This window comes from Tenrec ecaudatus, chromosome 14 (assembly GCF_050624435.1).
Source record: "Tenrec ecaudatus isolate mTenEca1 chromosome 14, mTenEca1.hap1, whole genome shotgun sequence".
Taxonomy (NCBI): domain Eukaryota; kingdom Metazoa; phylum Chordata; class Mammalia; order Afrosoricida; family Tenrecidae; genus Tenrec; species Tenrec ecaudatus.
This window is the reverse complement of record NC_134543.1, coordinates 76,227,782-76,253,014: the sequence shown is the minus strand read 5'-3', so window position 1 is coordinate 76,253,014 and position 25,233 is coordinate 76,227,782. Positions and strand designations below refer to the sequence as shown.

General features: G+C 41.5%; 1 protein-coding gene across 3 annotated transcripts in view; it reads right to left on the bottom strand.

The window, feature by feature from the left end:
* Positions 1-25,233, bottom strand: part of PRKD1 (protein kinase D1) — a 349,031-nt gene that overhangs the window by 17,894 nt on the left and 305,904 nt on the right. For all 3 annotated transcript variants that reach the window (XM_075530541.1, XM_075530539.1, XM_075530540.1), the window contains 3 exons: positions 11,270-11,431; positions 10,621-10,719; positions 8,075-8,342 (listed from right to left, as the gene is read on the bottom strand). In XM_075530541.1, coding sequence (XP_075386656.1) covers positions 8,075-8,342; positions 10,621-10,719; positions 11,270-11,431 — 529 coding nt within the window. The remainder of the gene's footprint in view (positions 1-8,074; positions 8,343-10,620; positions 10,720-11,269; positions 11,432-25,233) is intronic.

The window sequence follows — 25,233 nt, the reverse complement described above, 5'->3', positions numbered from 1 at the left end:
AAACCCACATGGGCAGTTCTCCTCTGGAATCGTGTTTGCTTGTTTGCGTTCTACAGATTTAGAACTAGCCTGTGTCAGGCTGACTACGGTGAGTTCTAATTAAGGATACCTTGTGGCAAATTGTTAAGAATCCCGTGCCTGGCACATTGTCCTCCATCCGGTTAGCCACTTTTGCCATCCTCTGTTTCTATGCTGTACATCGTTGGCATTTAGCCATAGTCTGAGACTTGCTGAAATTCTGTTTGCTTTGCAATGTCCAGGATTCACTCCCAAGACATACCAGATATATCAAACAGAAAGGATATTCTAGTCTATATTTTACTCTTTCTGAAAATTTAAAATGGCCATGAAGAAAGAAGAGATGAGGTATATGATAAATTAAGACATAGTTTTTAATAATTTCAAACAAGTATCTGTGAAATGTTTCTGTGTTAGTGGAATGTTTTCTGTAAGAGAATAGATTTTCTCAAATTGGTGTTGTTGATACGGGTGCCAGGCACCGCTGCCTTGGTTCTCACAGAGACCTTACGTACCACAGAACGAAACCCACCGGGACCTGTGCCAGCCTCACAACTGTTCCAATGTTCCAGCCATTGTGTTCATTGATCTTCTCCAGGATCTTTCTCTTTTTTGCTGTTCCTCCACTGTCCGAAGCATGATGCCCATTTCAGGAATTGGTCTACTGATAACATGTGCAAAATACATGAAATAGAACCTCACCATCCTTGCTTCTAACGAGCATTCTGGCTTCACTTCTTTCCAAACAGATTTGCGTGTTCTTTTGGATGATGAGTTCAATATTCTTTGAAAACACCATAATTCAAATGCATCAATTCTTCTTCAGTCTCCCTTTTGCAATGTCCAGATTTCACATGCGTATGATGTGATTGAAAATACCATGGCTTGGGTCATGTGCACTGTAGTCCTCAAACTGATATCCTTAGTTTTAAACACTTTAAAGATTTACCTAATGGAACGCATCATTTAATCTCTTGACTACCGCTTCCATGAGCATTGGTTGTGGTCCAGTTGTGAGGACCTTGGTCATCTTTTCATTGAGTTGTAACTCATTCTGAAGACTACAATCCTGGAGCTTCACCAGCAAGATCTCTAAGTCCTCCTCGCTTTCAGCAAACAAGGTTGTGTAATGGACATGGTATCCTTGTTAGGTGCCAGCAAGTCTATCCCAACCCACCGTGGCCCTGCACACGACAGAATACAGCACCCCATGCTCTGAGCCAACCGCACAAGTGTCCCTAAGCTTGAGCCCACTGTTGCAGCCACCGTGTCAAGCCACCTCCTTGAGGACCTTCCTCTTTTGCGCTGTCCTCTAATTTAGCAAACATGTCTTTCTCTGAGCGCTGGTATCTCCTGACCATATGTCTAAAGTAGGTGTGATGAAGTCTTACCATCCTTGCCTCTAAGGAGCACTCTGGCAGTACTTCTTCCAAGGCAGTCCACGGTAATTTCCATATTCTCCTCCAGCACCACAATTCAAATGCGTCCATCTTCTTCCGTCTTCATTATTCACTGTCCAACTCTCACATGCAGATGAGGCAATTGACAAGCTTCCATGAGCATTGATTGTGGATCAAAGGAAGGCAAAATCCATGACAACTTTAACTTTTTCTCCATTTATTGTGTTGCTACCTACTGGTCCAGTTGTGAGGATTTTGGTCTTCTTTACATTGAGTCATAATCTATCCTGAAGGCTGCAGTCCTTGATCTGCATCAGCAAGTGCTTCAAGCCCTCTTCCCTTTTAGCAAGCAAGGTTGTGTCATCTGCATGTAGTAGTAGGTTGCTAATAAGCCCTTCCTCCAATCCTGATGCCACATTCTTCTTCATATAAGCCAGATTCTCCGATGATTTTCTCAGCCTACAGACTAAATAGTTATGGTGAGAGGACACAATCCTGACACACACCTTTCCTAATTTTAAACCAGACAGTATTCCCTTGTTGTGTTCGCACAACTGCCTCTTGATCCATGTACACGTTCTGCTTATGCGCAATGAAGTGTTCTGGAATTCCCAGTCTTCTTTGGGCCATCCAAAGTTTGTTATGATTCACACAGTCCAATATCTTGGCATCGTCAACAAGACACAAGTAAACATCTTTCTGGTATATCTGCTTTCAGCTAAGCCTCATCTGACATTGGCCATGTCCTCTTCTGACTCCAGCCTAAACTTCTAGCAACTCCCTGTCAATGTACTGCTGCAGTCTCGGTTGGAGGATCTTCTGCAAATAGCAGGCTGTTAATGAGCCTTCCTCTAATCCTGATGTTGCATTATTATTCATAGAATACAGCTTCTCTGATGACTTGCTCGGCATACAGATCGAATAGCACTCCCTTGTTCCGTTCACACAGCTGTCTCCTGATTCACATGCAGGTTGCACATGAATACAAGTAAGTGGTCTGGGATTTCCTTTCTTCTCAAGCTCACCCAGAGTTCATTAAACGGGTTATGCGAATCACTTTAGAAAGGACCATAGGATGGATGAGCTGAGAGCTAAAGTCTAACTTCATACGAGATAGAGCTGGAACAGTAAGTGGGGCCATGTCTAATTAGTGCACGGCAGTTATGCTAAATGATTACAAGTGGCCACCAGATGGCCACAATAATGAAATGAAACAAGGTGGAACATACAGAGCTACCAAAGTTCCTAAGCTCCTGACCCAAGATGAACTAGAGTCTCTTTTGAGCACAGTTGTCTGTAATCATATGACTCACAATGGGGTGTTTGTTGTTGTTGTTGCAAATGTGCATTCATAAAGAATATATACATACAGATCCAAGTAGTCTTACTCAGTTGTACAGAGGCTCATATGATATCTATATATATCTATATATATATACCTATTTATATAGATATATATATGCAAAAGGCTAAAGACACAATCAGAGAGAACATGTAAAGTGACTGAGAAATATATTTAAGGTCATCTAGTTATGCTAATATGTTCAACACATTCTATGTGTCCAATCTCTCTGCCAAGCATACTCTGGCACAAGGGCACTTAATACTCACAAAAACCTATTAAGGTAGAAATTCTCACTACTGCTCAGTCATGTTCCACTCATAGTGACCCTTTACAAAAGGATAAAACTGCCCCGGTAGTTTTCTGAGACGATTAACTCTTTATGGGAATAAAGAGCCTCGGTTTTCTCCCAAGGAGTGACTGGTAGTTTTGAACTGGTAACCTTGTAGTGAGCAGCTCAATGTATTATCACTATGACACTAGGGCTCCATCGGTAGGAATTAGTGCACTCAAAGTTCAGAAAAAACCCAAAAACTGAGATTGAAGAGAATAAGTAACTTGGATAAGGTTAACCATATACTTAGAGGTAGAGCTTGCAACTCAAGTCTTTTGTTTGTTTGTTTGCTTGGATGTTTGACTTGTTTGTCACTAAGGACTCCAAGTCCATTTAAGTTTTACTCCCCCCCCCTCCCCCCCGCCTTTTTTTAAGTCACTCAGACCAATATTTAGGTTTGAGGGATAAGAAATCTGGAGGTTTAAACAATTTTTAAAGAAGTATACTGAATATATTTACACAGCCATCTCAATAAAAGAAATGAAATCAACCATAACCCATTAAACTCTCCATAAATGTGGCTCTTCCCCCCATCCTTCCTGCCCCATCCACTGGCCTTCCCCACCTCAAAATCCGGAGAGCCACTCAGGTCCTGATCACATGATCCTGTCTCCATGTATCTTTTGAGATTCTGGCAAGATTGTTTTGCCAATTTACCCCTATGTTGACACCATAACATCATCTAACTTTCCTCTGTATTCAAATATAAGTCTCTTCAGGAAATGCATTTGCCCTCCAGAGTCTAGTTCAGCAAGCAACAATAGGACTCACCCTGCCTCAAAGTCTAGAATGAGTCACAGGGCCCAAGGGAAGGAAGACTAAATTCTTGATATCTGAGTCACTCAGAAGCAAGACTCCTGCTTTTAACTCACATTAATTCTAACACCACTGGGTCTGAAGGGTAGGAGTGCTTAGACATAATTATAATCCATTAAGGTGTTCATTTCCTAGTTAAATATAAGAAACTTTTGGACTGTCATCCTACATAATCCTCTTTCTGAAATGTCATACACCTTCCTTTTCAATTCCTCTGTAACTTGCCTGTACTCTACACCTTCTGAAAATGCTATTCCCATCCACCAAATTAGCAGTGATTCTTATTCCTCTAAACTTCAAGACACTGATTTGTTATCTAATAATTCAGGGAAACAAATGATCTTTTTTTTTCTCAAGTGCACATGACTCATCTAAAGTATATTTAATGTCTCATCCTCGCCTTGTATCTTCGCTCTGGTGTATGTTTACAGTGGTTTCTCAATGAGTGCTTCTTGAGCCACTTCTCTCTGCACCTCTGGTCTCTATGAGCAATGATGATTAATGTTCCCAGTCCGTACTGACTTGTAATGGACAAAACAGGGTGTATCTATTTATCAAATCTGGCAAATTCCTACATTCCCAGAGAACGGGCATCATTTGTTCCTCTACTACAAGGGAAACAAACACAAAAAACCCATTGAAAATGAAGATCATTTTCCCTATATCTTATTCCTATATGACACAAACTTGTCTAATTGGCTTTGGCAGTACTCCAGATTTACATTCTAGTAAGACCACCAGGTTATTTGAGAAGCTTTCTGTGTCAGAGGTATACTGTATAATGGTTAATTATACTTAGAGGTAGTGTTTTCTAACAAGATTTGTGGCCAAAGGTTATTCTTTGATATTAAAAGTCTTTCTTTTCTGTCTCCTGGAAAAGAAAAAAAATACTTGTCACTTTCTTCTTTTGTTGACTTATCCTAAATATTTATTAATTCCTTCAATATACATGGTAGTTAGTTCACAGATGAGAGATAACTTTAAGGTGCACCTATCTTACTATGATTTGAGAATGTTAAAGGTTGTTGCTAATGGCAACTCAACGCCTTCCTTAATAATAAATAGCTCTTGCCATTTAATATCAACATTAGGCTATGACCTTAATTTACCTGAGGCAGTTTACATACTCTCTTCTCCTATTTCCTATTTACATCACTACATGCAGTAACAGGTATCAAATGAAAGATGTTTATTTATGAATGGAGAGATGTTTATGAATGAGTCTTTTTAAAGTGGTGATGATCTGATAAAATCCGGTTGGAAAAACAGAACTAGATGCTGCTGTAAACTGGAAGACAAGCAGAACCGAGAAGGGATAAATGAATGTGGCTTTGACATCCTGGCCCATCAGGCCTGGAGGACGATATCCCCGCTCTTAACAGCCAATGGACAGAGTGGACAATATGGCTGATCCCACTATGAGACATACCGTCCCTTGATGGCCCAGGGTCCTAAGGGGGAGAACACTGGAGACTCAGTGTTGAGACTGGACCAGACTGATCCTGTGACACCGAGGCAAACCACTAAAAGTCTGCGGCAGAGCAACTGTGGGAGCAGAGCAGGGAACAAGGACAGACTCTGGGGCCAAAGTATGGTACTAAAGGCCATGGCAAGGGCAAGGTAATGAAGAGAAATTACTGAAACCCAAATGAAGGCTGAGCATGATAGTGGAACAAGAGAAAAGTGTAAGGAAATAGATGAAATAACTAGGTGACAAAGAGTATTTATAGGGGTCTAAAGACTGGAATGTACATGTGTAAATATATTTATATAAGAGTGTGAGGAAACAGATCTATGTGCATATATTTATAGGCTTAGAATTAAGGCAGCAGATGGACATTGGGCCTCCACTCAAGGACTTACTTAATGCAAGATCACATTGTACTATTAAATTGGCATTCCAGGATGCACACCTTCCTGACACAATTGCTGAAGAAAAATATGTGCATAAGCAAATGTGGTGAAGAAAGCTGATGGTGCCCGGCTATCAAAAGCTATAGCCTCTGGGGTCTTAAAGGCTTGAAGTTAAACAAGCGGCCATCTAGCTGAGAAGCATCAAAGCCCACATGGAAGAAGCACACCAGCTTGGCTGACCACGAGGTGTAGAAGGAACCAGTTATCAGACATCAAAGAACTAAAAATCATATCAGTGGGTTCCCACCTTCCTTATATGATCAATGAAGACAAACATGTACATAAGCAAATGTCGTGAAGAAAGTTGATGGTTTCTGGCTATCAAAATATATAGCGTCTGGGGTCTCGGAGGCTCGAAGATAAACAAGTGGCCATCTAGTTCAGAAGCAACAAAGCCCACATGGAAGAAACACACCAACCTGTGTGACCATAAGCTGTCGAAGGGACCAGGTATTAAGCATCAAGGAACAAAAAAATCATATCATTGTAAATGTGTGAGTGCAGAGTGGAGCCTCAAAGCCCAATGGCAGCCAACTGGACACCCCCTTACTGAAGGGTTGTGGGGAGGAGATGAGCCAGTCAGAGTGCAGGGTAGCAATGAAGAAACATATAACTTTCCTTTAGTTCTTAATTACTTCCTCTACCCCCACTATCATGATCCCAATTCTACCTTACCAGTCTGGCTAGACCAGAGGATGTACATTGGTACAGATAGCAACTGGAAACATAGGGAATCCAGGGCAGATGACTCCTCCAGGACCAGTAGTGAGAGTGGCGATGCCTGGAGGTGGAGGGAACGTGGGGTAGAAAGGGGGAATTGATTACAAGAATCTACGTATAGCCTCCTTCCTGGGGAATGGACAGCAGAGAAGAGGATAGGGGAAGACGTCAGACAGTGTAACATATGACAAAATAATAACAATTTATGAATTATGAAGGGTTCATGAGGTAGGGGGAGTGGGGAGGGAGGTGAAAATGAGCAGCAGATATTAAGGGCTCAAGTAGAAGGCAAATGTTTTGAAAATGATAATGGCAACAAATGTACATGTGTGCTTGACACAATGGATGTATGTATGGATAGTGATAAGAATTGTAAAAGCCCCCAATAACATGATTAAAAAAAAAAGAAGAAAAATGTGGCTTTAAATTCTGTCCCTGCCACTTTCTAGCTTTGTGCTTGTCACCAGTGGTACTACCTCCTCTGCAAAGTCACTTTGCTCATTTGAAATAGAGGCATGAGCCTAGAGCCTCTCTCATGGGTCTCTGTGAAAATGGAGTACATTCCACAGCATATGGACTGCGAAAACCCTTTCCAAAGCATCGAGAGAGCAATTTTCTTTGCCACGCCTGCTTTACCATTTTTTTAAAAAGCAAAAACAAAAATAGAAAACAGAACTCTCCCTTTTAGAGCTTAGAATAGTTGTTATGAAAGATATGCCTGTAAATAATGCAATGCTGCCAAAGTGACCGGGCCTAAAGAAATCAGCAATGGTTCATACAAAAATTATACAAAAACAAAACCAAATCTAGCCAACACACCTCACTGCTGTGGAGTCGATTCCCACTCAGACCGACCCTAGAGGACATGTAAACCCCTGTGGGGTCCCGAGTTGTAACTCTTTATGGGAGTAGAAAGCCTCAACCTTCTCCCAGAGTGGCTGGTGGTTTTAAACTTCTGACGTTGAGGTTAGTATCTCACTGTGTAACCCACAAATAGGGACAGTCTGAATAGACGATACTCAGGAAATGGTGAAATCAAACATTCTCTATGCTTCAGCGTGGCACGGAGGAAGACAAGGTGCAGACAGCTAGAATGAAACTACTCTAGAAAGACTATAAGGAACATATGGAGGCCAGAGGGTTCCTGTGTCAATATGACTTAAAGTGCTTAACACAGCACCAGGCACAGGCTGAGTAAACCCTTAGTCAAGATTAGTGATTATCATTACGTCGAAGTATAAGTTTAAGGAGATTTAATAAAGCATTACTAGTTTATCTTGTGTTGTTTTATTGGCCTCTTAATGAATTTCAAAACTTCCCTATGGTACACATGGATTTTATCAAAAGATACTTTTGTCTCCATTTAATCAACTTCTGAACCAACTTCTGAACTATCTCTGATAAGCTGTGCCCGTGTTCCCTGGAGTACTTCACAATGAGCAAATATTAGCGGACAAAGTCACCATTACAAGGATACTAATGTAATGCTGAGGGATCAAATTGTTACCATTTTGGAATGGATAGTGTTACCTTCGTGAGAGATTTCTTTCCAGGGATTCGGTGGGTACATGAAGGCTGCATTCTGGATTTGGTCGTGTATGTCTTCATCTTCATTAAATGGGAATGTGCCGCTTAGGCTTACATAAATGATTACGCCAACAGACCACATGTCTAGAGAGCGATTGTAGCCCTTGTTCCTTAGAACCTCAGGAGCCAGGTAAGCTGGGGTGCCCACCACTGACCTTCGGAAAGACTTCTCTCCAATGATCCGGGCGAAACCGAAATCACAAAGCTTTACCTGTGACAATGAAGAAATGGTTACGATCATAAATTCTGTGGCCGTGTGTATCTCAGCCCTATGCTCCCATAGACAATTATAATACTTTACCCATAATTTTAAGACTTTCTCATTGTAGAATTGGGAGCTCTCCTCAATTTTATGTGCATGAAGACAGTGGCGTATGTCCTGACACAAAGAGTGGGTTTTTCTTTTACCCCATAAAGAGATCGGCTACACATTCTTCCTTCTTCCCCCTCAGTTGCCAAAGATAAATGCAAAAGAAACTGTCCCGAGGAACGGGATGTCTTTCACAGAGCAGGAAAACCCGATGGGATTCAATGCAGTGAAAGGCTGGATGTGGCGGACAAGCAAGCTAGTGCAACGTCAGTGCCCTGGATGTTGTATTGAGACACACACTATTCCAATGATCCTGTGGTGGCAATTCTGCTATATTTCGATTATGCTTGTGTTTGTGGGCATGTATCTCAAAGGTGCACCAAGAGGGGGGCACCCTCTTGAGGCTTCTATCATCTATTTCTCTGTAAATGAAACTGAGCGGCCTGGAACCTATAAGGAAAGAGAATCTAACAAGCGGCCGTGGGGAGGGGAGATATAAAGGGGCAAGGGAGATAAGTAGGAGAGGGCAGCAAGAAGCCCAGGAAGGAAAAATATGTATTAGGGCCCAAGCTACAGCAAATTAAACATTAAAAAAAACAAACATAGATCCAAGATGGAGTTCTGGGCTCGCACTGAATCCTAATTCCAATTTAAGAACAATGAGTCCTAACATCAAGGCTCTGCTCCATACTCACCTTTGTGAAATGGTCACTGAAGATAAAGGGTGATACAGCAAAGTATGGTGAAGAAAGTCGATGATGCCCACTATCAATTGAAACAGTGACTAGGGCCTTAAAGGCTTATATTCACACAAGTAGCCATCGAAGCGAATTGTCAACTAAGCCCACAGAGAAGCACACCAGCTAGTGTGATCCAATGATACTTATAAAATTCAATATGGTGAACAGAAAAGTATCAGAGCTAAAACTTTGAACACTCAACTTATGGAAGGCTCTGGAGGACAGAGGGAGCCCCAAACCTATCTGCAGAGTGTCTAGTCAGCCCAAGCCAGCTGGCAGATCTGCTATAGCCAGTGGCAAGTCCTAACAGCCATGCTAGCGGGCAAAGATCACTGTAACCTTGATTATGCTGGCTAGATCTCGGTACTTGGCCATTTGATCTCCCCATAGACATGTCCTGGATTCGTTCTGGGGGTATCTCTTAGATGTTCCATGACAAAAATTTCTTCCTTGATTTCGTAAGTGTTGAAGGGGTCTTTACCCTCTCACTTATTTTTTTTTTGCCTTTATACTAATGTGATCTTATCCTTGCCATCTTAGTGAGGTTTGTTTTTGGTTGTTTTCTTTGGGGGTTCCCAGCTGTGAAGTGTAGGCGGAGTGGCTGTACAATGATAATAACTGATGCCAAGTGCTACAGGGAACACAGGGGAGGGGGCTGGAGTAAATCATGGAGGCGTGAGGGGGCAGGGAGCATTGGAGCTGATCCTGATGGGCCAGTTCACTGTGGAGACAAATCAATCATGGTGGGAAGTAATGCTCTAGGAGGGATATGGTCGTGATTGTACAACTCCCACTTGATATGTTTGAGTGATTAAACTATTCAATTCTGTCATATATAAATTATGTGCCAATAAATCTGTTTGAGGGTGGGGGGTGACTGTTAAGTAAAGTTAAATCAGGAATGCAAAGAGTTTGGGAGACAGAACAGGACAGTGTGGTTGGGCACTTTAAGAATATATATCCCCGGGGGAGATATCTTCAGTTTTCCACCCTCCACACAAAAGAAAGGGGACAATGTTGCCCCTGATAGCAACACTAGTGTGTTGCTCGATGTTAGAGAGTTGACAGCAAATCTGAACTGCATTTTCTTTTCACTCTCAGGCCTGTGCTTTAAACCCTAGCCCAAACCTAACAGATCGCCTTGCTCTGCAAAACAGAGGCCAGCGGGCAGAATGCAGGCACTGTGCATTACTAACGCAGACTGACCTTAACAGAGACGCCAGAGAGAGCAAGCAACAGTTCCTAAAATGTAATAAGGAAATACATTGGAAAGAAATAAAGGTTTTGAGAGAGAGAGGAGAGAGAGAGAGAGAGAGAGAGAGAGAGAGAGAGAGAGAGAGAGAGAGAGAGAGAGAGAGAAGGCGATGACAGAACCCAGTATGAGAGCTGGCCTTGGTGGCCCACTGGACTCAGGCCTTAAGAGAGGCATGTGTACTCGCCTGAGGGAAAGGGTCCGCTGACGCGAGCAACACGTTTTCTGGTTTGAGGTCACAGTGAACAACATTTTTGAAGTGAAGATGCCGCAAAGCCACTAGGATCTATAAGGGAGAAAGCCACCAAAATAATGTTACTTTGGTCTAGTAGCTTATTTCCATATGTTTTCTATCAGGACATACTTTTGTTTTGTTTTTAAAGCCAAGAGAAAACCAGGACAGTATCACTAAGCTTCTTTATATTTAAGACACTGAAATGAACCAGCTGACGTGAGCAGGTTTCTAAGACAAATCCCATAGAAGAGCACACCGTGACTCCTTATGGCACTCCTGCAGCATCGCCAACAGGTGTGAAGGAACGACATAGGAGCTAACAGGATGTTCATTCAGGAATGTTTTCACAGAACCAGGACTTTCCCACCAGACATGCAAGAATTTCATGAACAGCTCTAATACCTATCTGTACTTGCAGACGCATTACGAAGTTGCTCGGTTGAACTTAGGAGGGCACAGATATAAAGCAGATAATACAATAAAGCCCATGCAGATTAGACTTTGAAAGCAGGGACAAAACAAGGTGGGAGCGTTGTAGTTAAACAGTGATAACACTTGATATTAAATATTGCCTTTTTTCTTTCTCTGACTGATTTCGTACCTGAGTAATTAAAAACTTCGTGATGTGCTCTGGCAGCCTGCCTCTTTCACTTGACAGGATCATCTCCAGCATGTCTCCATGGAGTTTTTCCATAACAACAAACACTCTTCCAGGCGTTTCAAACATACACTCCAAATTTACAACACCGGGGTGATGAAGGTTCTATTAAAGATAAATAAAGCACTTGAAGAAAATGAGCTTTTTTTGATACTGTTTGGCAAGCTCACTGATTAGACAAAACTGTTTAAGCTTAAGGCTATGGAAAAGCCCACACTGAAGATTCTTAACACCTCAAAATTCCACATGTGCTGTCTTATACTTTTTTGAAATTCTAATGTCTCCAAAAAATGTCTTACTTTCTGTGCATAGTAAAATGACTTTTGCCAAGCTAAAAAACCCAAGCTCCAGCACAGTGAATCGTTAATTAGGCTTTAATTAGAATACCATATTGAGGAAACGGCAATTTCTTAGGATCGTCTCCAATATGAAGCATACTGTCTTAAATAAGCAGATCGGGGCCATAGCTGGTAAAGATGTAATGTGGGGAATGCAAAATGTATTAAACATGGTTCACATGACTGCCAGGAACAGCGCTGCTCCCGGAGACTGGAGGGGTTGGTCATGGAAGCGCTGATGTAGAGGGAAGGCCAGTGTACACACACAAAGAATAATCGCCGAGCATTCGCTTTGTCTGGAACACCACACTAGGTGGTGCGTGTGCGTGCTTGTCAAGTACTCTAAAATGTTTCTGTAACACGGCAGTGGCTACCGACGGGTAGTCTCCAATTTGCTCGATGGATTACTTGTTACACGTCAAGCGAAGTGACTCTTCACATTCGCTGTTGTCTTGGGCAGTTGTTGTTGTGTGTTGCTCTGTGTCATCAGGCGAAGGCTTTGAGCGTTTAATCTTTGTGGGTGCTGTATGCACACAACAAAAAATATTTCTGTATTTTTCTTAATTTTCAACGAGAAACAGAAAGAAAAATCACCATGAAAAAAATTGCGGAAACAAAACAAACCAAGAAAAACAAACAAAACCCATCTCAAGTGCTCTAACAGCTGAGCACTTAAAAAAAATTAAAATGCTGCATTTTAGGGGGAAAAATCCCAATGAGTGATAAAATTGCATATAAAATGATTTTTTCACAAGCAACTTAAAACCTGAAATGGCTTGCTATTCAGAAACTTCACAGATGGATGCTGGGTGGTAAGCAGCAGACAGGGTGGTGGGTGGATTTGCATCATGGCTGATGTTCTCGGAGCCCCTAGTTTCCAAGGAAAACCTGGCACTGACTGGAGACAGAGTTGGGCTTGGACAGGCAGTGGCTTTTAGGACAAGAGCCTGTCTTTCAGGGTGTTTAGCTGCGATGTTGGCAATTTTTAACTGTGCCTCAGACATCTTATGGGTCTTAGTGATTTTGATGGCTTGATACCAGATCATGCAGTATTACAGCCATGACATGGCATGTTTATAAGGTGGTCTAAGCAGACCAGATGCCTTTTACCTCAGGAGGACTGGAGTCTGTGCCAAGGAGGTGGTGGACTGTTAACTGGTCAAACTGCATATCTTCAAGTGGACTAGATCTCCAGCCTTACTCTCTGCTGGTCAAATCTGAGGTACATAGAGAGAGGATACAGCCACCAAAGCGCATCCTAGCACTACTCCTGCTATCTGTGTGCTGACTGCCTATAAAGAAGAGGAGATAGCCAGTCGGCTTGGGCAGTTTTGAGTGTGCCATGTCCTTGGGTGGAGAGTCTACAACAGCTGTATTTGTCTGCTATGGACTATGGAGCGCGAGCAATAGCATGGTTTTGACAACTGACTGTGAGAATGTGCATCCTGCTACCTCACCTGTGCTGCATGTGATTTTTCCTGAGAGAGAAGACACTGATAGGACCCCCCGCGACAGACCACCAGCTCTGGTGTCTACAGGGCTAACAGTTCTCTTTCAATCGGTGCTAATGGCAGGGCTATAAGGGAGATGTTAGAGGACCCTGCCTGAGTTATGATTCTGTTACAGTTCATTATTTAATCTAGCATTAACTTCAGGGGTGGGGGTATTGGATTCCTTAAATGACCCAAATTTCATTGCTTGGGGGGAGAAGGTACAACCAATTGGACAAAGGAGAGTAATAGAAGGAGGCTGCAAGGCAAGATGGGATCCTGTGCATGGCAGAGTATCCACTGGAGGCTGAAGAAAGAAAGGAGGCTAAGAGAGAGTGACCTCAGGACTCAGCGGAAGAAGAAGTGGTGCTCTGGTCGGCTGCTTCTGGAGATGACATCTTAGGGTCTGCAGTTGGTCAAAGTGTGGGAAGGGAGGGCCAAGCCACTAGACTTCCGGTTATTGATGAAGTTGGTTTTGCTGCATGATGACTAGAAAGCTCTCCCAGCTAAATTAGCCAATGGGTAGAACTCATTGCCAAAGAGTCCATTTCAACTCACAGTGATCCCATGAGGCAGCGCACAACTGCCCCTGGGCTTTCTGAAACCTTGGCGGGAGTGAAACGCTTCATCTTTCTTCCATGGAGTATCTCACTCGTGGTTTCGACCCGAGGACCTTGCAGTTAGCAGACCAACCATCCACCAACTTTGCCACCAGGGTACCTACTCAACATGAACTAGGGGATACCAATTCTCAGGTACCTCTGCCCAAATCCACATGAGTTCACGGAGATACCGAAGTCCAAAACTAAATGTATCCCCTTTCTACTTACTTATTCTATAACAGGTGGAACCTCATACTGGGTGATGGTGTAAGGGATGCACACAGCCACAATGTCCTTGTCCCAGAGTAAGGAAGTAGCCATAAAGTTTACTCTCAACTACTTTGTGCCATGTTCAGGGTAGGTAAAAATTCTGAAGAACTCAATAAATGTCCTCCCATAAAATCTTTATAATAGGAATAAGGAAATATTTATTTTTAAAATAAGATATAACACTTTGAAAGGTATTCCGTGAATATATCAAATGAAGGTCACATATACATGCACACAACTAGTATAAAAGTTAAAAATTCAAGGTGTTTAATCTCATATCAATTGCTCCTTTATAAAAGGCATTATGCTTTGCACTCTTCAAAACTGGCAGTTGAAAATACTTCCAGTAGAATAAGGAAATTCTGAATAGTTAATTGGTTGATTTAAAATTTTTATTATGTATGGTTGAAAGAAGATCATCATAGATACTTAGTGTAACTTGTTTTTATAGTTGGCAGTGACAAAATAATATAAAATAGAATATAAAGGTCCATGCCTTATTTACCCAAACTTTTTACACTATGCCAAGGAGAAGAGTTTCTTTAACTGAGAGATTTTAATGTTGTCAAATTATTATTTTTCTATTATTTATCACCCATATTATCATTATTAATACCTTAAGAACAAAAATTAATGTCAACACAACTAGTCTGTATGATTTGTCCAGTTTTATTTGTTTACATAAAATATGAAATTAGCTTTCCAACCTTTATCTCCTAATGTCCCAAGTAAATGAGTTAATTTTAAAATAGCAAACAAACTTTAAGATCAACAATGCCATCAGACGATGTAGAAAGAATTTTTGCTAACTTCCCAGCACTCACGCAGGAATTCGAATAATAAATTTCATGGCAGAACAAACTATATCACAGTGCACAGGCCTCTGACCATCTGCTTGTTGCATTTAAGTAATGTAATTTTCAGGAAATGAAACATTTGCTCAAGTACAGGAAAGAATAGTGTCCATTCACACATAACAGATTGATGATCTATCCATGGGGTGAATATAAGTTTCTTGTTTGGGAGTCTGCACAGAAATATCAATTGAAGATCAAGACAGACATTTTCCTGATTCAAGCTCCTACGGAATTTTTATGTAATCAGTTTTAAAAAAGTAAAGGAAAGCAAAAGGAAGTCCACTGTGAAGAAATAATAAAGCTTTAGTTAACTTTGATTTTTAGTTTATGTGTTTCTTCTACCTTATAAGTATATATATACTGATTCAAGTGAAAACACCAATTCATCTGAACTTAAGTTCAATACTTCCAGTAGTGTTGCTCTTCAGCACTCGAGTCAAGAACATATTTCATGTATTTAGCTCTAATGAGTTAAAGTTGTCATAGTTTCTCCCTATTTCTTTTACCTTTAGGACCATCTTAAGCCATGTTATGAGCCTTAAGGATAATTGAGATCATGTAGGTCCCCGAAAGTGGCTACATAAAAAAATAAAAGAGAACCATCTTACACAATCAAAGGAGAGGTGGGAAATAGAATTCGGTTCATTCTGCATGTCTGTTTACCTGCCTAGTAGGAGACGCACAACGTAAAATAGGGGCTCTTCAGACAACTTCTCTGTAACAAGGCTGAGTACATTAACTCAGAGTGACACGGGGTGGGGGGGGATCAAATAAAAAATGACAAACCCAGATGCTACATTTTAAATGGCATTCGGGGCAGAAAGGACATTATTCCACTATGCAGTAGTGTGGGTGTGGTGCTGGGGAGCCTTTCTCTGGCTTTGTTCATTCTCAGTCCTGCCTGTTTTTAGACTTGAAAAAAATTGTATATTCCCCATACCAGGGTAATTACAAAAACACAGTAACATTTATTAAAGAAAAATGCCAAGTTATCTTTTCTTGACACATCTCCTTCTGAGTCTAGATACTTCTGAAGGTGGAGTCTCTATCTCTCTAACCATTCCCTGAAGAAGCGGGTGTTTACATATTTATGTCATGGAAGTGGCAGTTTTGGTATCCTTGAAGGATTCAAAGTATGTTCTTTTTTCCATGTTACTTGAGTCTGGGGGGAAACGAGCTGTGTGCAGTAGCCCAATCAGCACTGGGGGTGGGACAGGGGGCGGTGAGGCAAGGTTTCCCAGGCAAAAACTCATTCCACAGCCCCGGCTTCCTTTAAGCATGAGTTGGTGCTCTGTTCCTTCACACTACTTCCCAGAACTTTGTCTCAAATATATCACTTTCAATATCCTTAATACTTCTTCATTATTGGCCCTGGTGATTATCCTGTGTCTTTTGAGGAAATCTCTCAAGATGACATCTTCGGGATTCCCCAAACCGTCACCATTATGTTCTGAGCTGCCTTCGCAACCTTGAAGTCATCTCTGAGGTCTTCTCGACCTTCGAAAACTGCTCGCTTCATCAACAAGCTTTCATTCTGTGTGAAGCAGCGGTCTTAGTAAATGCGTTACAAAGCATCAAGGAGTTTGGAAGATGGCCACTTGACTTGTGTTACAAATTTTGTATTAGCCTTGACCTCAAAATAATTTTCCCATGGTGAAAAGAAAACCCGTTTTCATTTTGAAGGCATCCTGCTGAGGTTGAAACCATGTGTCCTGAGAGAACTGGCCCACAGCACACTGCTCACGGAGATGCTGTCGCAGGCGGGTTTGCATTCTCTAGGTGCAGGCATGAACTGGAAACCCAGTAGCCGCTCTCTCCTACTGCTCTCTGCGCTCAGGAGGTGCTTTCAGTGTACACTCCGTAGAATGGCTCTAGAAGTTATAATAATATCTTACAAAATGGAAGTGATGTGCAATTCCATGGCAGGTGCTAAAGAGGCACCTTGTGGATGGCAGGTGAATAGCTAATTATTTGGTAAAAATAATGCACAAATTAATGTTATGCTCATCCACCTCTATTGAATTCTAAAATCATAGATATATAACTGCCTTTAAGGAACGTTCATTTCCAGGAAATATGGTAAATAAAAGGCATCATCTTCCCAGGCAAACCTAAATCTATAGCGCGTTGTTGGTTCAAACTACGCCAATAATGACCAATTCAAGATGACCTGAGTCACATACCGCATCCACAAGGACATTTTAGGACTGATATTGAAGTACAATGATGTCTGGGTTAAGATGCTATCTATATTCCTTCGAGGAAATCTAGCCAACACAAGTATTATTCAAATCTATGCACCAACCAAAAACAACTAATGGGAACAAAGTAGAATTCTACGAATTTCTTCAGTCTAAAACTGATCCAACATGCATTGATAATTACTGGTTAATTGGAATACAAAAGTTAGAAACAAAGAAGATGCAACAGTAGCTGGAAAGCATGGCCTTGGTGATAGACATGAAGCAGGGGATCATATAATCGAATTTGGTTAAAAACAACTTCTTCATCACAAATATCTATTTTCTTTTTCCTTTTTAGAAGATCATTTCATTGGGGGCTCTTACATCTCTTATAACAAACAATACAACAACGGTATAAAGCATATTTGTACCTATGTTGCCATCATCAGTTTCTAAACGGTTACTTTCTATTTGAGCTCTGAACATCAGCTCCTCTTTTCCCCCTCCCCCTCCCTTACCTCTTATGGTCCCTTGATAAATGATAAATTAGAATTATTTTCATATCTTAAACTGACCACTGTCTCCTCACCCACATTTCTGTTGTTCCTCCCTTTCGAGGGTGAAGTTGTTATGTGGTTGATCATTGTGATTGGTTCTCCCCTCTTCCCCAAGTACTAATTTTTCTATCTTTGCAGTCTTTGTTGCTGGCTCTTAAAAATGATATCCTTTTGTGTAAATTCAACCTGAAATTCTGGTCCTGGGTGATGTGAGAGTACAGGTACTGGGATATATTCAAAATCCTTACTGCGTTCAAATCTAGTGAGAAATAAGCTCTCCTTCAGCCCTGGGGGCATACTGGTTACACATTGGGCTGCTAACTGCAAGGTCAACAGTTTGATATCACCAGTCACTCATCACACTGGAGAGAGGTGGGGCTTTCTAATCACATACAGGGTGACAGTCTCAGAAACCATAGGGGCAGTTCCTCCCTGTCCTATTGGGTCCTTATATGTTTGCATTAACTTGACGGCAGTGGATTTGGTTTGCCGCCCCCCCCACCCCCGTTAGTGTCAAATTTAGACATATATAAACATCAGTTCCATCAAAACCACGGCAAATGAAACTCTTACAGATTTTTATTTAAGTTTCTTATTCGTGCTTCTAAGCTGAATAAGGATTCCTGGTAATAAATAGAAAATATGACATATCTTCATACAGTTTCTCTATATATACTATTTCCAGAAGGCTGGAAACAACACAAGAGACTATGTAGCCTATATGCTCTTCTCCCCTTCTGAATTTAGGTACTTTTAAATCGAGCACGAAATTCCAGGTTATAGTTATTGTGAGACTGTACCTGTTATATAATCTAAAGCTAGGTTTAAATATTTTCTGAATCAATAAGTAAGATTGAATTGTGTGCAGATAGGTTGCTGAATGTGGTTGGAAACAGAAGCTAACTTCTGTTGGAAATAGTCAACCATCAAGTAATTTATGGCTGAGAACATATATACCGTATATATATTATTAATCCTTTTATAAGGAACTTGTATAGATACCATAACAATCCATAATTCAATTAGGTCAAGCATAGTTGTCAGTTGCTACCACAATCAGTTTCCAAATATTTAATTTCTCCTTGAACTCCTGGATATCTGCTCCCCTCTATCCCCTCCCTCCCCCACTCTACCTCCCAGAAGCCCTTGTTGATATATATATATATACATGTATACACACATGAATACGCATGTATATAATTTAATTTTTATTTTACCATACTTTACCTCATCCAATAAATCCATTCACCTAAAATTCTGTTACTTGCTGCCTTCCGTTGAGGTTGTACAATCATCCTTGCTATCATCTCCCCCGCCGGCTCTTTCTCTATCCTCAGGTAGTCATTACTCCTGGTACTGTTTCTAAAGGGTTATCTATCTTGGCTTTTATGCATCCACCAATCTTAATTCTACAAATGAACCTACACAGTTCCAACAAGATTAATGAGGTAAAAAAGCATAATAGTAAAAGGAGGAAATACTAAAAAACTAAAGGATAGTTATGCGTTTCATCAGTACAATACCACCTCCTGGATTTATCATCTCTTCCATGTGGCCCATCTGAGAGGGACTATTCAGTTGTCTTAAGGGTGGGTTTTGGGTCTCCACTTTGTCCGCATTCCTTCACGTTCATTTGATTGCTTGTTTTCGAACTTCTGCTACCCATTCCCGTCCACACCTCATGATCACACAGACTGGTGTGCATCTTCCATATGTGCTATTTTTATTTCCTCCTACATGGCCGCTTGATTAACTACAAGCCTTTAAGACCTGTTATATCAAGATAGTTTTGATGTAGTCTGAAACCACAGCAAGGGGATGCTGAGCTAGTTGGTTTACGTTTGTTACAGTTCTACTTAATCTCTGTTAAGTAAAAGGCAAAAGGAAGTTTTGGTTCTTTACTCTGTACTTTCTGCTTACTATATACTTTGAATTATCAAACTAAAATGGGAAATTAAGCCCAGATATTTTAAAAGTAACAGAAAATTCTGAGAAACAACAAAACCCACATGGAAGAAGCACACCAGCCTGTCCCGACACAGTCGCTGAAGACAAAGTGTGTGCATAAGCAAATGTGGGGAAGAAAGGTGATGGTGCCCGGCTATCAAAAGCTATAGCATCTGGGGTCTTAAAGGCTTGAAGGTAAACAAGGCGCCATCTAACTGAGAAATTAAAAAGCCCACATGGAAGAAGCACACCTGTGAGATAATGAGGCATCGAAGGGATCAGTTATCAGGCATCAAAGACCAAAAAAATCATAGCATCATGAATGAGGGGAGTGCAGAGTGGGCACCCAAGGCCCATCTGTGGGCAATGGGACATCCCCTTGCAAAAGGGCCACGGGGAGGAGACGAGCCATTCAGGGTACAGTGTCGCAACAGTGAACCATACAATTTTCCTGTAGTTCTTGAATGCTTCCCCCACCCCCACTATCATGATCCAAAATCTACCTTACAAATCCAGCTGGACTGGAGGATGTACACTAGTACAGATAGGAACTGGAAACACAGGGAATCCAGGACAGATGAACCCCTCAGGACCAGTGGTGAGAGTGGCGATACCAGGAGGGTGAGGGAGATAGGGGGAACAGATTACAAGGATCTACATATAAAATCCTCCCTGGGGGAGGCAAAACAGAAAAGTGGATGAAGGGAGATGTCGAACGGTGTAAGATATGAAAAAATAATAATAATTTATGAATTATGAAGGGCTCATGGGGGAGGGGGTAGCAGGGAGGGAGGGGAAAATATGAGGAGCTGATACCAAGGGCTCAATTAGAAAGGAAATGTTTTAAGAATGAGGAGGGAAACAAATGTACAAATGTGCTTGACACAGTGGATATATGTATGGGTTGTGATAAGAGTTGTACGAGCCCCCAATAAAATGATTTGTTTTTTAAAGTGACAGAAGTTAAGTTCTAGCAATGTTACGAGGTGGATATAGTTTTATCATTTCAGTTAATACACAAAGAAGCTGGAGCACCTGAGAGGGCGCTGTGAAGAGAGATCGTCATTTACACTCAAGCAGTCCCCAGAGCTCTAGTGCAGGCAGACCCAGGTTTCGAGGCCATCCTTGTTCACACCAATGGCTGGCCTGGATCAGCAACCGAGAAAGGGAAGGGAGTTGGGAGGCGGACAGTGTGGGGGCAGAGGTCCTGACCATTTGACTCGGCAGGATTCCGTTGTTGTTGTTTTTTTCTTTTCCTCAGGATGGGCATAAAATCAGGTGGGGGTTTTCACAGTTTCAATGGCATCACAAAACCACTGCCAGGGTAGGGAGTGGAGATTCAATGGGAACCTTTAGACGGTATACTTCCGTGACTGCCGCCTTGTTTGTGTACTGCTTATGAATGGCCCCTAGAGGGCGTTGAGAGGGCGGCGAAACCAGAAGCATCTTCTTGGAATGGCTTTATAGTTAGGTGCTCTCACGGCTGTTTGGATTTGCCATCCTCAAAACTGTTCTTATGTTTGAGGCCTCTGTTGACGCCATCAACTCTTTCCATCCATCTCCAGGAGGATTTTCCTTTTACCACTGCCTTACTCTACCCAGCATGATGTCCTTTTCCAGGGACTGATCTTTCCTGATGACCTGACCAAAGTACCCAGAGGAAGCCTGACCATTGTTGCTTTTAAGGACCATTCAATGGACGCAAGGTTGCATTTCATCTCTTCCGAGACAGAGTTGCCTGTTCTTTCGGCAGTCCACAGTGCTTTCCGTCTCCTTCACCAGCACCAAAACTCGCATGCAGCATCTCTTCTGTGGTCTTCTTTATTCAATGTTCAACTTTCACATGTATATGAGGTAATTAAAATACCATGACCTGAGTCAAGTACACCTATGTTCTCAAAATGATATTCTTGTTCTTGAATACTTTAAAGAGGTCTTGTACAGCCTACTGACCCAAGGTAATGTGTCGTTTGCTTTCTTGACTGTTGCTTCCAGGAGCATTGATTACATATCCAAGTAAGATGAAATCCTTGACAACCTCAAATATTTATCCATTTATTGAGATATGACATACAATTCTAGTTGCGAGGGTTTTTGTTTGGTGTGTGGTGAGTTATATTCTGTACTCAAGGCTGCAATACTTGATTTTTGCCAGTAATTGCTTCCTCACTTTCAGCAAACATATTGATGTTTGTAATAAACCTTCTTCCAATCCTTTCACATTCTTCTTCATGTCGTCGAGCTTCTCTGATTATTTGTTCAGTGTACAGATTGAGTAAGTACAGTAAAAAGATACATATGACATAAACAAAGATATCTCTTGTTCCATGTCTTCTTCTCAATCTAACTTGGAGCTTTGTTGCAAGCGTTCTTGTATGATCTTCAGTAAAAATGTTGCTTGCGTGTGATATATTTTAGCTGCTGATATTGAGCTTCTCTTTTGTCTCTTCTCACAAATGTAGCCAAATAAATTTCCATGTCGTCCACCTAGAGCTGTCGTTCTCAACCTGTGGATCATGACCCCTTTGGGCAGTGGTTCTCAACCTTCCTAATGCTGCGACCCTTTAATACAGTTCTTCGTGTTGTGGTGACCCTCCAAAATAAAATTATTTTCATTGTTACTTTGTAACTGTAATTTTGCTACCATTATGAGTCAGGCAGCCCTGCAAGTTGAGAACCACTGCCTTTGGGGGCCAAATGACTCCTTCACAGGGGTAGCCCGATACATAACAGTATTTCTCCCACACCAGTGGTTGATGGTTGCAAAGTGCTGAATTTTCAATTAGCAGCCCAACACTAGCCCACAATGCTGGCAGAGTTCTGATGGTAAATGTAAAATTGATAAATTTTGACAAATCTTAATTTCTTCCCATATATGATAACAGAAAGTCAAAGTAGAACCATATTTATTCTATGATCATTCATTTTTGATAACTTCCTTTTCCCCTAGGTTTTGTATTCTACATTCTGATTACTAATTGAAGTCTGAAGCTGTTTCTTCTCATTTTTTGTTGTGCCCATAAGCCAAAGAAAGTCCTGAAGAAATTTTACACCTGTAACCTTTCCTCTGTGCACATCATCATGCTAGTCTTGCACTTTGAGAAGGCAGCTCTTTCTGTGTCATAATTTGAGTGTCTTCTGACCCGAGGGGCTTATCTTCTGGCCCTAGCTCTGTCACTGCTCTGTGGCTTTCATGAGGTTTTCAGTATCTGACAAAGGTTTCGGCTGCTAATTGCTCAGAAGTGGACAGCCCACTGCTTATTCAGAGTCTGCTCTTCAGGATTCAATCTCCAGGTGAGTCTCAAAGCCCTTCTCCTATTACTTTTACTCTTTGATCTACACCAGTGTTTCATAGAACTGTAAAGAAATGCCCCAAGTCTTTTGAAGGAGCCCCAAGAATTTACTTAAGAACTTAAAATTCTAGTAACTATGAGTCTGAGCCAGTAGATTCATATAATGTAATAAATATGTTAACTGGATCAGGAAAAAAAATCTAAAAGTAGATGGAAGGGGACAAATGAAGAATTCTAGAAAAATGTTTATCAGAGCTAACATCCCTGGTTCTGTATTGTTAGACCAAACTGAGGTCATTAAATCTTACTGATGCTATCCCCAAGGCTTTCCTGCGAAACACATGGAACAAAAGCAAGTAAAACGTGAAAGGATAATTATAGATCATTTGGCTCAAATTTTCCAAGTGCGGTCAGTGTTAATATGAGAAGAGGCTGGAGCAGGTATCACTTACAAGTCACGTTTCAAACAGATAATAACACCCCGACCTTGCTAAACTAGTAAAGCATCATAATTTAGGTATTGAAATGCTACCAACACTGATTTAGTTACCCTAGGCCCAGGCTAGCCCAAACCCTTGAATAAAAGGTTAAACAAGCTAAGCAGAGAGAATGATAAGCCAATGACAAACAAAGTAAACATATGGCTATGCGATCAGAACAATTACACACTCCACCTCAGGAAGAGTTTCCCTTTGAAAAGGAATCCCTAAAAATAACAATGTGTCTGGGGCGAACGTTTGCTTTTATTGCAAGAAGTCAAGACACTCCTAAAAGTTTCTACTTAACATTATTTTAAGTTGAAAAACAAATCCAAGAATGCATTAATTTGTCAAGCTGTCCCTAAACTGACAATAAGGGGCTTTGGCTCAATCTCATCCACCCAGCAGACTTCTTATGAGCAACGTTTATCCCCCAGATTGAATTTACAAGGAATCCTACTTTCAGAACATTTAAAACTATTATTTATTGGAGGGTCTTAGTTAAAGTCTTAACCTTCTATATTCTTTTCCCAGGGAGGATATGCTGTGACCACATCCATCGGTGGCATCCTTCCCAAAGCCACCTCAACTCAACGAACTGAAATAAATGCACTCACGAAAGTTTGCAAATTAGATTTGGAATAGTCTGTGCATGTTTCCATCAACCTGAGGTACAGGTTTAGAATGTTTATGATTTTGTAGGTTATGGAAATCGAGGTCTCTTCTGAGACCAAAATTAATACTGGCTCCTTGGTGGTAGACCTCTTAGAAGGCACTGTGTTCCCCTGAGACCGCTGTGATCCAAGTTCAGGCCCACCATCCTAAAAGAGCCCCTCACAGAGACAAAGTGAAAGGCAAGACCTAACAGGTAGAGCAGCTTCACAGGTTGTTATTCAGTCGTCCTGTCGTAATACCCCCATTTGTGAGCCCCAGTGTCATGGACATTTATAATTATGTATTTTATTTAATCCAGTCCATCAACATGTTCATCTTAAACCAATCATGTTAAAGCCATCACACTGAGATAATCCTTATCCAACTTCCCCAACTAATTGCCCACAAATCAGAATATTGTAACTTAAGTTACTCATTTCAGGGGTCCCTGAGAGCACAGTGATTACAAGTTGTGCAACTAAACACAAAGTGAGCAGTTCTAAATGGCCAGTTGCTCCACAGGCAGAAGAGGCTTCCTGCTCCCTGCAGATTTACAGACTGAGGAACCCACAAGAGCAGGTCTATTCTGCCCTTGAGGGTCGTTGTGAGTCAGGATTGGTTCAGCGGCGGTGAGAACTTCCTTGTTGAGCCATCTCGCTGGCTTCTGTCACTCCTGCTTTCCGGAGCACTGGCTTTCCTTTTGTCAAGTTCGGCAAATCCCAATGACAGCTGCCTTTTGCTCTCAATAAATCTCTTACTTTTATCTTACAGAGAACAGGTATCCATTATTCTATGACATATTTCACATTTTCAAAACTGCATTAATGAGAGCTCTTCTGTTTATTATCCTTCTAGGAAGGACCATAAAGGACTAGTATTCTTCCCAAACACTTTAACTTAGCTAATAACAAACAAACAAAGCCAAAACACACACAAAATCGCACTGCCATCAAGTTAATTCTGATTCACTGCCACCAACAGAACAGAGTCGAAGTGCCCTGTGGATGCCCAACCGTGTTTAAATCTCCATCGGGGCTGTTGCTGGGGGCCGTGGGGTCTGCTCCGACTCCTAGTGACCCTGGACACGGCAACACAAACACGGTACAGTCCAGTACATCCTTAGAATAGCTCCTGTGGGTGAGCCCATCACTGCAGCCACTGGACCAATTCATCTCCGTGAGGGCCTCTCTCTTTGGTGCTGCCCCCGCCCCCCGCCACTTTGCGGTGAATGGCCTCT